We start from the raw sequence: 12,493 nt of genomic DNA on the forward strand, positions 1-12,493 counted from the left end.
GTTCATTGACGGACACAGCTCCTGATTCTTCTTAACCATTGGGACATCCCAAAGCAGTGTTAAACGTGAGGGGGTGGGGAAAAAAAGTTGAAAAATTCCCAAGGCTAACCATAGCCAACCAGATAATATGGAGCTCAACCATAAACAACTGGAGATCACCTGAAAAAAACAATATGCCCTCAAAGAGGACCAGGTCCTCTAAGCAGCAGCCAGCAAAACCTTGCGGCCAAAAGAAGCATCCGCAGATGCCAACACATCCACTTTATAAAAATGTTGTAAACGTGTGCACCGACAACCAGGTGGCCCCCTTGCAAACCTGCTCCTTGACAGGGAAAGGAGGAACTTGACCCCCTGGGGCATTAGGCCTGAACCACCAACTGTCTGATCCATCTGGAAATGGTCACAGAAGAAGTGGACAGCCCTTTGTGAGGTCCGTCCATGAGCACAAAAAGAGAGTCTGACTTCCTTAGACTCTGTAGCTGCCAGGTACACTCAAATTTCCCGGACCACATCCAAGGCATGGAAGGCAATTTTATTTGGATGTATTGCCTGGGACACAAGGAAGGCAACACAATGTCTTCATTCAAATGACAGTCAGAGACCACCTTAGGAAGGAATGATGGACAGTGGCGAAGCACTACCTTATCCTTGTAAATCACCAATAAGGTGAACGACAGGATAATGCCACCAGTTCTGATACCCGGCATGCAGAGGTAATAGCCACCAAAAAAGGCCACCTTCTAGGGCAGTGTAAGCAGGGAAACCTCCCGATTTAATTTCAAAGGGAGGCTTCTGTAGAGCCCAAAGCACCACATTAGGATCCCAGGGCGGCAACGGAACCCGCACTGAAGGAATCAAATGTTGGACACCCTGAAGAAAGGTACAAACCAGGGAGTGTGAGGCCAAAGGTCGTTGGAAAAAGACTGCCAAAGCAGATACCTGGCCCTTGATAAAACTCCAAGGCCATTTCTGTTCAACCCCCCGCTGAAGGAAGGTTAAGATCCGATCCACTGAGAAAGAGAGCGAGGATGAACCCCAAGAGACTCACACCACGCAATGTATGTCTTCAACGTACGATGGTAGATCTTACTAGCATAGGAATCATGGACCCCCAACCTCCATACTTCAGCACCTGGCGTTCAACAGTCAAGCCGTCAAAGCCAGCGACTGTAAAGCAGAATAGAAGATCGGTCCTTGGGACAGGAGATCCTCCCTGAGAGAAAGTCCCTAAGGAGTATCGTCGACCAGCTGTACTCGATCGGCATACCAAGACCGGCGAGGTCAGTCTGGACGGAATCCCTTCTGCTTTGATCCTGCACAGAAGTCGTGGCAGTAATTGAGAGGGCTGGAACGAATCAGTCAACCCACCTTAAAATGCCGGCTACATATCGAGCCGCCAGGACACTACTTGTGCTCCCTTGGTTATTGACGTCGACCATGGCCGTGACATTGTCCAAATTAATTAGTACCAGACACCCCCTGAAGACGAATTGTTCAGTGAGCCACACAAAGGCTGATCGCTCGGATCTCCAGAACATTAACCACTTGCCGACCACTGCACGACTATTTACTGCAGCAGTCAGCCTCTTACAGGCAAAGTAACGTAGGGGTACGTCGCTCACCCACGAGCCTGTAGGAGGCAAGCGCGCGCCACCGGCGGCGCGGTCCCGTCCCCGCTCGTTACCTGGGGAGCCAGCGCTTGTGAACGGTGGCTCCGATGGCCGTCGGCCACTCGCAATCTCCCACAGCAGAGGGAGAAGGACAGACGGCTGATGTAAACACAGTCATCTGTCATTCTCACTAAAGTAATCACAGAGGCTATGCGATCCTGCTATGTAGGATTGTATGTCTCTGTGATTACATCACAAGCCATACCCCCCACAGTTAGAATCACGCCCCTAGGGACATATTTAACCCCTTGATCACCAGTAAAGTTAACCCCTTCCCTGCCAGTGTAATTTTTACAGTAACCGTGCATATTTATAGCACTGATTACTGTAGTAATATTACTGGTACCCCCAAAATGTCAGTCAGGGGTCCGATCTGTCCGCCACAAAGTCGTAGTCCCGCAAAAAATATCGCAGATCGCCGCCATTACTAGTTAAAAAAATAAATAAATAAAAATTACATAAATCTTTCCCATAGTTAGTAAACCCAATAACTTTTGCGCAAACCAATCAAAATACCCTTATTGTGTTTTTTTTACCAAAAATATGTAGCAGAAAACAAATTGGCTTAATATGTTAAAAAATTTAGATTTTTACATTTTTTTAAAAAAAAAAATCATATAAAAAAATGTGAAAAATATTATTTTTTCAAAATTGTTCATAGCGCAAAAACTAAAAATCGCACAGGTGATCAAATACCACCAAAAGAAAGCTCTATTTGTGGGAAAAAACAGACGTCAATTTCATTTGGGTACTGCGTCGCAGGACCGCACAATTGTCAGTTAAAGTCACGCTGTGCCGAATCGCATAATAGGGCCTGGTCTTTGAGCAGCCAAATCCTCCGGGGCTTAAGTCGTTAATCTGCAGTGCTAAAGTCCAGACCCCCTGAAGCACATCTGTGCTGAGGATACCTCCCCACCCAGACAGCCTGGCATCCGTAGTGACAACCGTCGAGTACAGGGGGAGAAATGATTTTCCCTGTCAAAGTGCCAGAGTACTAAGCCACCTCTAGAGAGGATCCTTGTCCCATTTCACCAGAATCTTTTATCACAGATCTTGTGTGGAACTGTGCAAACAGACCGCCTCGAGGGTGGACACCATCAGGCCCAGCACCCGCATGCAAGCCCAGAGGGATGACCGTCTGCTGAACAACAGAAGCTGATTTGCCTCCTACAATATCTGGAGTTTTTCCAGAGGAAGAAAAACGCTGGCTGAGGCCGAGTCAGGAGTCAGACGCAGATAGTACAGTTTAGGTGGACAGGACTAAAGCAGACACCTGAAGGCTCAGAATCCAACCAAACTCCGCTCGCAGAAGAAGATCATCCAGGTAGCCCAGTACCGCAATTCCCTGCTGACTCAAACAATGCCAGCATTGGGACCAACACTTTTGTGAAGACCCGGGGAGCAGAGGCGAGACCAAAGGTCCATGCCACAAACCGATAATGCTCCTCGCTCACGGCAAAATGGTGGGAAGCGTTGGTGACCGGCACACATATGAATGTGCTGGTAGACGTCCTTGATGTTGATAGAGGCGAGGAGAAATCCCCCTGACGTAAGGACGCCACTACCTTGTGAATGGACTCCCCGTGGAAATTCTGTACTCACACAGGCAGTTTAGCGCCTTGAGGTCCAGAATTGGACATACCTTGCCTTCCTGGGAACTGTAAAGAGGTTTGAGTAAAAACCCCTGTAATCGGACATGGAACAATCGCCCCTTGAAGAAACAAGTCTTGGACTACTCCAAAGAGACCCGTAAGTGATCTGGGGACAAGTGCAGGCTGGAAGGGAAGAACCTTTCCGGAGGTTAAGACCGAACTCGATCTTGTAGCCTGACCGAATAACTTCGTAGACCCATGTGTTCTATACCATGGAGGTCCATGGATCTGGAAACAAGCAAAGACGTCCCCCTCACCCCAGATATGGGTAAGAGCGCCCCTTCATGCAGAGGCAGCCTCGTCCGCAGGTCTGGAAGAGCCCGCTTGTAGCTTGCCAGACCAGGTCATCTTGGAACCTCCAGTAGAGACCCTGACTTTTGATCCCTTGTCTTGAGACCCTGGGGGACGAAAAAACCTCTTATGAGCCAAGGAGAATGGCCCACGGGTCTCTTTGCGCTTGGTAGCCTGCGGAAGAGTACAAAACCCCCCTCTCCCCTCTCCGTGAGTCCATTAATGATGCCAATCTAGGAAGCTCCAAACGGGCAATCCCCTACAAGGGGGAGATCAGATAAGGCCTTCTTAGAAGTCTGGTCCGCAGACCAGTATTTCAGCCAACTAATACGCCGAACGACCACTGCTGATACAGACCGCCTAGAAATCAAAGAAGCCGCATCCAGAGAGGCATCACAGATAAACTAGCCCCTGGACCAACTGATCCGCCAGCTCCACAAGACAGGGGGAAGCGGTTTCCCCTCCAGGTCCCGGCAAAAAAGTTTTGCCCATTCGGTCAGGCCTTGCTACACCTGGGCAATAGTAAACACAGCCTTAAGTGCCGAACCTGCCACAGCGAACATATGTCAGGCTAGAGCCTCCGCCCTCCTATCAGCTGGATATTTAAAGGCCGGAGACTCCTCAAACAGAATGAAGGCAGTTTTATTTAACCTGGAAACCGACTAGTCCACTACAGGTGGGACCGTCCACCTTTAATGCAGTTAATCCTGATAAGGACACCGCAAGAAAAAAGTGCTTTGGAACCACTGTGTTTTGGACAAACCACTGTTTTGTGACAATGTTGTCAAAGTAAGCGGGAAAAAGGAACACCCTCGCCGCTTTGGAGGGCCTGTGGGTGCCAAAAGAGACCCGCGAGTCCGACACAGCATTTGCCACAACTTCCATTTTTTAAGTGTCACGCACTGACATAAACAGTATATCCACACCAGCGCCTTTTCATGCGTGGCTAGAGGAGCAGAGGAATCATCCTCACTATCTGAGCGTGGACGTATATCCAGTAGGGTTGCTATATACTAAGCTCACCCGGAAAACATAACAATCAGGGGAGACCGCCAACTGCGATCCTGCAAAGGTGACGCCGACCAGGGGCCCACGCATGGACCACCTACTGGACCCCGCAAAAAAACAAGGGGATCGCCCTCTAGAGGTCATAATAGGAAATAGCCCTCTTAAAAGGGGGCCGCCCGCTGTGACGTGGACGCGCAGGCAGGTTACCCTGATGGTCCCGTAGCGCTAAAAGTTGCAGGTGCATTACACAATAATGGGGCGTGACCAGGCGGTGTAACCAGGCTGTGTAAGAGGAGTTCGGATTACCCAGAAGGCGCGGCGTCCACGGCGTGGAGCCTGGACATCATCTCCCGAAGGGCATCCCTCCCCTATTCGTGACTGTTTTTTTTTGCGTTTGATGACATACAAGACATGTGAGTGTGTTACCTTATGTTTTATTTTTATTTAATAAAACCCTTTTAAACGGTATCACGCTATTGGGATTATGTTCTCTCCTCCCCATATGCTGCTGAGCTTTTTTTGACTGCGCTGGTGCGATTCCTGTTGTGGATACTCTGGACCAGTGACCATCATTATAAGCCTGAATGCTCAAACACGAAAGTGGGTTGGGCCACAGCATCTGGTGAGTGGGCAATTCTCCTCCCCCCTTGGAGCACGGTGGTGGTGGTGATCCTTTTGAGAAACACGTCTTCGTACATTATCATCCCAGGAGATAGAGTGAAGGATTATGGACTGTTTGAGTCATTTCTGAACTTTTTCCTGCTGCCTATGTGACATCTATTGCATTTCGGACTTTTGTGCAGTGGGCACAGTATTTTTTTGGCACTTGCTTCTTGACAAGTTTGCGCTACTATATATATATATATAGGGATATTGCTGAGTATCTATTATATATCTTTCTCCAAATGGTGGCGAGGCTGTCTTTAAAAAATTAAGCGCCCCTACAGCGCCAACCCTTCCAGGGGAGGCGCCAAGCTGACCACATGGCCTAGCAGGCTGCAAGCCGCGGCCTAAATTTTCGTGGCGGCTCCTCAGTGATTTACAGATTTTTCTGTTGCTTTTTGATTTGACTAATTCATATTTCTTTTATATTTAAGTCAATACTGCCTTTGGGGACTCTTCGGTCCTCGATTTTCTCTTCTTCTCTTCTGTGTCTCTCCTTTCTCTTTCTCTCTTTTCCTTGTTTTGTTTGTCTTTTTTGTCCTCCCGACGCCGGACTCCCGGTTGCTGCATTGGGGTCGCGAATTGAGCTCTCTCCCCGAGTGGTCTGGTGGGTAAGTTGGTATAACTCCCTGTGCACTATGGCAGACGCTAGAGTTAGGCTCCCGGTGAAATTTGTCACACATAATGTGAGGGGTCTGAATTCTCCGGTTAAGAGGCGGCAGGCCTTCCAGCAATACAAATCCCTACAAGCGGATGTGCTTCTCCTACAGGAGACGCATTTCCCGCCAAACTATAATCTGACGTTTTTACACCACCATTACCCCACTTTCTACTTAGCTAATGGTCCGGGCAAGACTTTGGAGAGGCAGGTTAGTGACCTTGAGGGACGATTCCTACTGGTGGTGGGGTGTTTGGAGGGTTCCCCGGTCTCTATAGTCTCTTATTATGCCCCCAATGCTGGTCAATTGCCCTTCTTCCGTTCTCTGTTGCATACACTCACCCCCCAATTGGAGGGCCTAGTACTCTATGGGGGGGACTCTAATGTTGCCTTCGACTCAGTGTTTGATAAGAAGGTGAAGCCGACATCCTCCTCTAGACATTATCCTAAAATAGGTTCTAAATTGGCTAAAATGCTGCATTACCATAATTTGATTGATCTTTGGCACAAGCTAAATCCCTCGGCGAAAGATTATACGTTTTTTTTTCGCATGCCCACCAGATCTACTTCAGGATTAATCATCTGCTTATCCACCCTGGGTCAGCGCACCTCTTTCAGCGTAGTAAGATAGTGGATGTCGCTTGGTCGGACCACTCCCTGGTATGGACCTCCTGTGACGACTTGGTTGTCCGGAGGGGACCTGCTCCCTGGCGGTTGAATGAATCGCTTTTGAGCAATCCTACAGTATGCTTTGAACTTGAACAAAACAATAAAGATTATTTTGCCTCCAATGACCCGGCTGATACTTCTCCGGTCATTAATTGGGCGGCTCATAAAGCCACTATCAGGGGGAAATTACTCCAGATTGCATCGCGTATTATAAAGAACTCTTAAGCTCTTATTATGGAAAAGGAGGGGGAGTTGTCTGAACTATTGCGCACCCACAAACAACATCCACACTTGGATCTTAGAGATAAGATTGATGCGGTACGGTTGGAACTGAATCTTTGTTTGACCACCCGGCCGGAAAAACATTTGCGGTGGACGCAAGCCACCTTTTATACTTTGAAGGATAAACCGGGGACGATGCTGGCTCGTAAGCTGACTCCCCGATTGCGTCGGGTGGCGCCCCCCAAGCTGCGGAGGGCGAACGGTACGCTCACCCAAAATCCTCGGACGATCATCTATATTCCATAAGTACTATTCCTCTTTGTATAGTGCTCAAGGAAATGTGACAGTGGAAGCTGTGGATGACTTCCTGCAGGATGTCCGCCTTCCCTCCCTCTCGGATTCCCACAGGGAGCTCCTGGAGGGGGACGTTTCGATGGCGGAGGTCTTGCAGGTGATCAAGCAGGCGAAGCCCTCTAAGACCCCGGGCCCAGACGGCTTTTCTGCCGCTTATAAAAAATTTGTAGCCCACTTGGCCCCACACTTACTTACCTTTTTCCAAGCATTGCGGGAGGGAACGCCTCTTGACGCGGATGCCAACAGAGCAAACATCTGTTTGCAAACTACCTAAACCGGGCAAGGATCATACTGACGCGACTAATTATAGGCCCATCTCCCTGATCAATACTGATCTTAAGTTTTTAACGAAAATTTATGCTAACAGGTTCAATACTTTTTTGGCACAATATATTCATATTGATCAGGTGGTTTTTGTGCCCGGGAGGCAGGCAGCGGACCAGATCAGACGGGCGGTGGATTTGATCACGGTGTTACGATCAAATTGGGACGGGGGCTCCCCCCGCAAAGGCATGCTATTGTCATTGGACCTTCATAAGGCCTTTGACTCTTTATCCTGGACATTTCTTTTTCGGGTCCTTTCGCAGTGGAATTGTGGCCCGTCTTTCCTCAATGTTTTGGAGGCGTTGTATTCTAGTCCGTCGGCTAATATAGTTGGGCATGGTGGTGTCTCGGGTCCGTTGAGGATAGCGAGGGGAACTAGGCAAGGCTGCCCTCTATCGCCTTTTCTCTTTGTTGTTGCTATTGAGACATTGGCGATAGCTATTAGATCTGATCTTAATATACATGGGGTGGAGAGCTCTGGTCGGCATCATAAGTGCGGCTTGTTTGCTGATGATTTACTGCTGTTTGTCACGGATCCCGTCACCACCTTGCCCAACCTGTTCGCGCTCTTATCACGATTTGAGGGGGTGTCTGGCCTCAGGGTTAATCAACTCAATTCGGAGGCATTAAATATTAACCTGGAGGTCGCAACTGTGGAGGCTCTTCGTGTTTCCTTCCCCTTTCAGTGGTGTTCGCGGGCGCTTCTCTATTTAGGGGTTCGGCTGACTCCCAACGTTATCTCGTTGTTCATGGTGAATTATGCGCCTCTTTTTGACGCTATGTCCCAAGATATGAAACAATGGCAGGCACATGATCTCTCCTGGATGGGCAGAATAGCGGCCGTTAAGATGACGGTCCTTCCAAGGGTCCTTTATTTTTTTAGGACTCTCCCGATCCCTGTCGGCCCGTACCTTTGGATCTTCTGTTGTGGCTTCCTGCCAGGGAAAGGAGGGCAGTGTTGTGCCCTGCTCTGTCCCATTCATTGAGGCTTTGGGGCGTGGCATGTAAGCTATACCCTCTTCTGTCCCCTCACACGCCGGTGGCTCCCCTCTTTAATAACCCTCACTCCCCCCCGGGGCTTCAGGCTTCTCAATTTCACTGGTGGATTGACAAGGGACTTTATCAAATAGGTAATTTCATAGATCACAAGGGGGTTCGGCCTCCTACCTATTTCAGAGAGACACTAAAGATGCCCCCTGAGGAGTCCTATCGCCTCCTCCAAATTATCCACTTTCTTCGGACCCTTAAGGACGACCACACCGACATCACGTCTAGAACTCTGTACGAGAATAGATGCATGGGGAGGCCTGGGACAGGGGGGGGGGAATCACGGAACTATACGGGCTATTTGCCGACCTGACTGCTAAGCCTTCCTATCAGCTGGCATGGGAGACTGACTTGGGGGAAACTATTGACGAGGAGAACTGGGACCGGTGGTCGACCATGGTGCACAGGGGTATACTCAACACCACTTTAGTGGAAGCGAACTATAAGGTGCTATCTCTGTGGTACTTGGTCCCAATGAGACTAGCTAAATTGTTTCCGGGCACCTCCCCCCTGTGTTTCCGACAATGTGGGCAGCACGGGGATATGTACCATGTGTGGTGGAGTAGTCCGATGGTTCGGCGATATTGGATTTGGGTAATTAATCTGATACACTCGGCGACCGGCCAGGGATTGATAAAGACGCCAAGACGTTGCTGTTTTCGGACTTGCGAGTTGAGATTCCCAAGAATATCCGTTCCCTTATATTTTTTATTCTCCTGGCTGCAAAAATTACTATAGCGCTTGCTTGGAAAACGCCTGGACTCAATATATTGCAGGTGAAAAATAAAATGTCATGGATTATGCTTAATGAGAAGTTGGCTAGTATTCGTTTGGATAGGCAACATAGTTTTGACCGTGTGTGGAGCCCCTGGATAGAGTATTTGCAGGCTCTGTAGTTTTGGCCGAATGGATTGGGGTCCGGCGCTGGAGGACGTGATTACTTTACTTTACATTGCTTTTGTCCTGGCCTCCTTTTTATTTATTACTCTTTTTCTTCTGTTCCTCCCTTTTATTTTCTTATTCTTTCTCTTTCTCTGCCCATAGTGGTGTGGGATATTCTCCTTTTCTTTTTTCTGGTCTTTCTTCTCTGTTTGCTCCGTTGGGGGTCTGGCTGCAGGAGAGACGCTGTTTGCTCTGATTTCGGAGCTCTAGTTTGGGTTCCCAAATATGGGTCTGGGTTGATATATTTTTGGCCATTGGAGGGAGCCCATTGGTTTCTTCTTCTGGGGGAGGAGGGTTGGGGGAGGCTGCGTCCTTTCGTGGACACAGTTTGTGCCCATTCGGGGTGTCTGGGTTGGGGCGGGGCCTCTGCTTGCCGGTCTGTTATTCGGCTTGGTGGGTCCTTAGCTGTACCTCCTTTTGAAGAACCTCAGTTTTAGGACTTGATGTATCTTGATGTCAAACTTTTTACTATTGACTTCTTTGTTGCCAATAATGTTATGATTCATGTACTGACAAGCACTGTTGTGGTGCGTGGTACTTTTCTGTATGCTACCCCCTTTTCTATGTTTTACTATTTTGCTGTTTTGTTTAAACTCAATAAAAAACTATTGAATACTAAATTTTCGTGGAGGCCCAGCCGCAAGTGCACAGATCCCAGCCTGGCAGATGGCCAAAGGAAGAGTGGGGGCTTAAGCTAAACGCGCCGGGACCTCCCCCCAACGGAGGCGCCTGACTTGGCCGCATTCCCTAGCGGAGCTGACCACCCAGGGGCAGCGGAGGAGAGGGCGGATGCCCAAAAGGGAGGCAGTGGCTTCAGATACCCTCCAGGGGCCGCCTCGTGTAGTTTCCGACTAATGGGCTGCAAAGTTGCGGCCTACATTTTTGGCCAGATCCGGCCGCGTGAGGTGTGTACCCGTGGATGCTAAATTATCTGCTCCCCCCCCCCCCAGCCCAACAATCGCCGCAGGGAGCCCAGAGGACATCCCTGCCCCAGTCACCAACCCCCGGGGTGGCAGGGAACCCTGCTCAACCCCCCCCCCCCCCCGGTTACCCACCAGGAAAAACCCAGGGAGGGGCGAAAGATCCAGTGACCACCAAAATTTTAGAGGGGCTGGGGGGAAGGAGAAGAACCCAGGGGTCCCACCGTCCCAGGGAGGGGCCCACATGCACCCCAAAACCCTCCAGGAGTAGAGGGGGCAGCTATTTACCATACCAGGAACAGGGTGGGCACCGCTCCGGACAGACCATAGGTGTAGTGAATCTTTTTCCTGCCTAGTGTCCTGCTCATGTAGGGGGCACTATAACCCAATGGTTAAAAAGAATCAGGAGCTGTGTCCGTCAATGAACGAAAGAGAAATCACTTTTCTTGTTAATGAGGCAGATTCAGGAGTGTTCCAGGCCAGCAAGGGAGCGATTCCATGGAGGTAAGCGTTAAGGCTACATTCACACTAGCGAACTGGCACTTTGTGTGCAACCAGCAGCGATCGTCGCAGATGACCACAGGCTGTGCAGAGAGCTGCGAATAGCACCTACCTGCTGAGAGCTGCAGCAAAAACTGCCACTAAAATGCGCACCGTTCTTAATCGCCACTATGAATGTAGTCTCTCTTGTTTGATTCAGCTGCTTGCAATGTGTTGCCAGCTGAAAAATAGTCCATGTGAAATCAGCCTAAGCCCTGGCTTACACCAGTGCAGCTTTGAAATCACGCTCTTCAGCGCGATTTGGACCTCCAGTTTCATTACAGCTTGCGACTCACAAAAAGTAGTGCATGAACCTTTTTCAAACTCGATGTGACTTGAGTCGCAACGATTTGAAGGTTCCATTGCCGGCAATAGGGTGTGATTGTCATGCAATTTTGAACTGGAAAATCGCACTGACATGAACCAGAGCAAAATTACTGATTAAATTATGGGTTTGGTAATTTCAGGTGTGTTTGATTTGCATTTTTCCTTTTTTGTTCATTTTCCATAAATATTCAAGTGGAAGCAAGTATACTGTTTTAGAACATCTCTATTCATAGGGACATCTTTCAGAGTAAAACAATATATATTAATGGATAATTTCATGTAACACTGATAAGCAGACATTCTGGTTAAGGCCAATTTTTCCTTTTCTTTTTTTTCTCTTAGCATGATAAAATGTGCAGCCAAGTGCTGACTCTGGATCTCACTGTCTACGAAGATGATGAAGACTCTGAAAGTGACAAAAGAATCTAAAAGATGGGTTATTCATTTGAACCATTAGTGTTTAGCACTTAGTTCACACATCAAGAATTGTGCTTGTTCCTTTTAAATGTTGTGCATTATTTTCAGGAAACATTGAATCTTAAAAGGATGCTGGGCAATCTGCCATGAAATGCCTCTTTTCCAGTTTTATCAACATGGAGCGACATGCTTCTGATATACCTCTATAGTTTATTCTTCTGTTGAAAGTGTTCCCTAAGACAAAACTCTAATTGATTTGGCACAAAGCATACTACTAGCTCTACAAGTAAGAGCAGGGAACCAGCTACTTTGACTGTCTTCAGTAAAATGCCTGTCGTGGAGGCTGCTATTGCTGTCTTTTCCTTCTGAAAATGCTAGTTGCTCAGCTATCATGCTGACCTAAAGGCTTTTAAAGTGAATGTGTGTCCATACTATGCACATTAAAGTGTTTACAGATTTTTAACAAGCAGTAAATTTGCTTAAAATAAAAATCTTCACTGACCTCTGTAGCTGCAGGTAATGTGAAGTAATTTACTCACAAATGCACAACAGAAACTCTGAAGTTGTTGCAGTCATTTCTAAACAGCTTATGATACCTGCTGTTTGTCTAAATTAGAATTATGTCAGGCCTCCAAGTCAGTTCTGCCAGAGGAAGCCTCTGCTTTGAACCTTTAGGGTGAACTGTTCCACATAACCTGCAGCTTCAGAGGTCAGTGGAGGCTTGTTTTAAAGCTATTTTACTGATTGGTATGAATATGTGAAAAAGGGGTAGATGGATGCTGTACATAT

At 48.2% G+C, this 12,493-nt stretch overlaps 1 protein-coding gene across 1 annotated transcript in view; it reads left to right on the forward strand.

Moving 5' to 3' along the window:
• The window catches only part of SMC1B (structural maintenance of chromosomes 1B), a 512,286-nt gene extending 500,521 nt beyond the window's left edge, over window positions 1-11,765 (forward strand). The window contains exon 25 of the mRNA XM_082255760.1: window positions 11,630-11,765. Within this exon, the coding sequence (XP_082111886.1) occupies window positions 11,630-11,716 (87 nt within the window). The 3' untranslated portion in view covers window positions 11,717-11,765. The remainder of the gene's footprint in view (window positions 1-11,629) is intronic.
• Window positions 11,766-12,493: the final 728 nt, after the last annotated feature.

Source organism: Pelophylax lessonae (genome assembly GCF_965119305.1).
Source record: "Pelophylax lessonae genome assembly, chromosome: 4".
Classification (NCBI taxonomy): domain Eukaryota; kingdom Metazoa; phylum Chordata; class Amphibia; order Anura; family Ranidae; genus Pelophylax; species Pelophylax lessonae.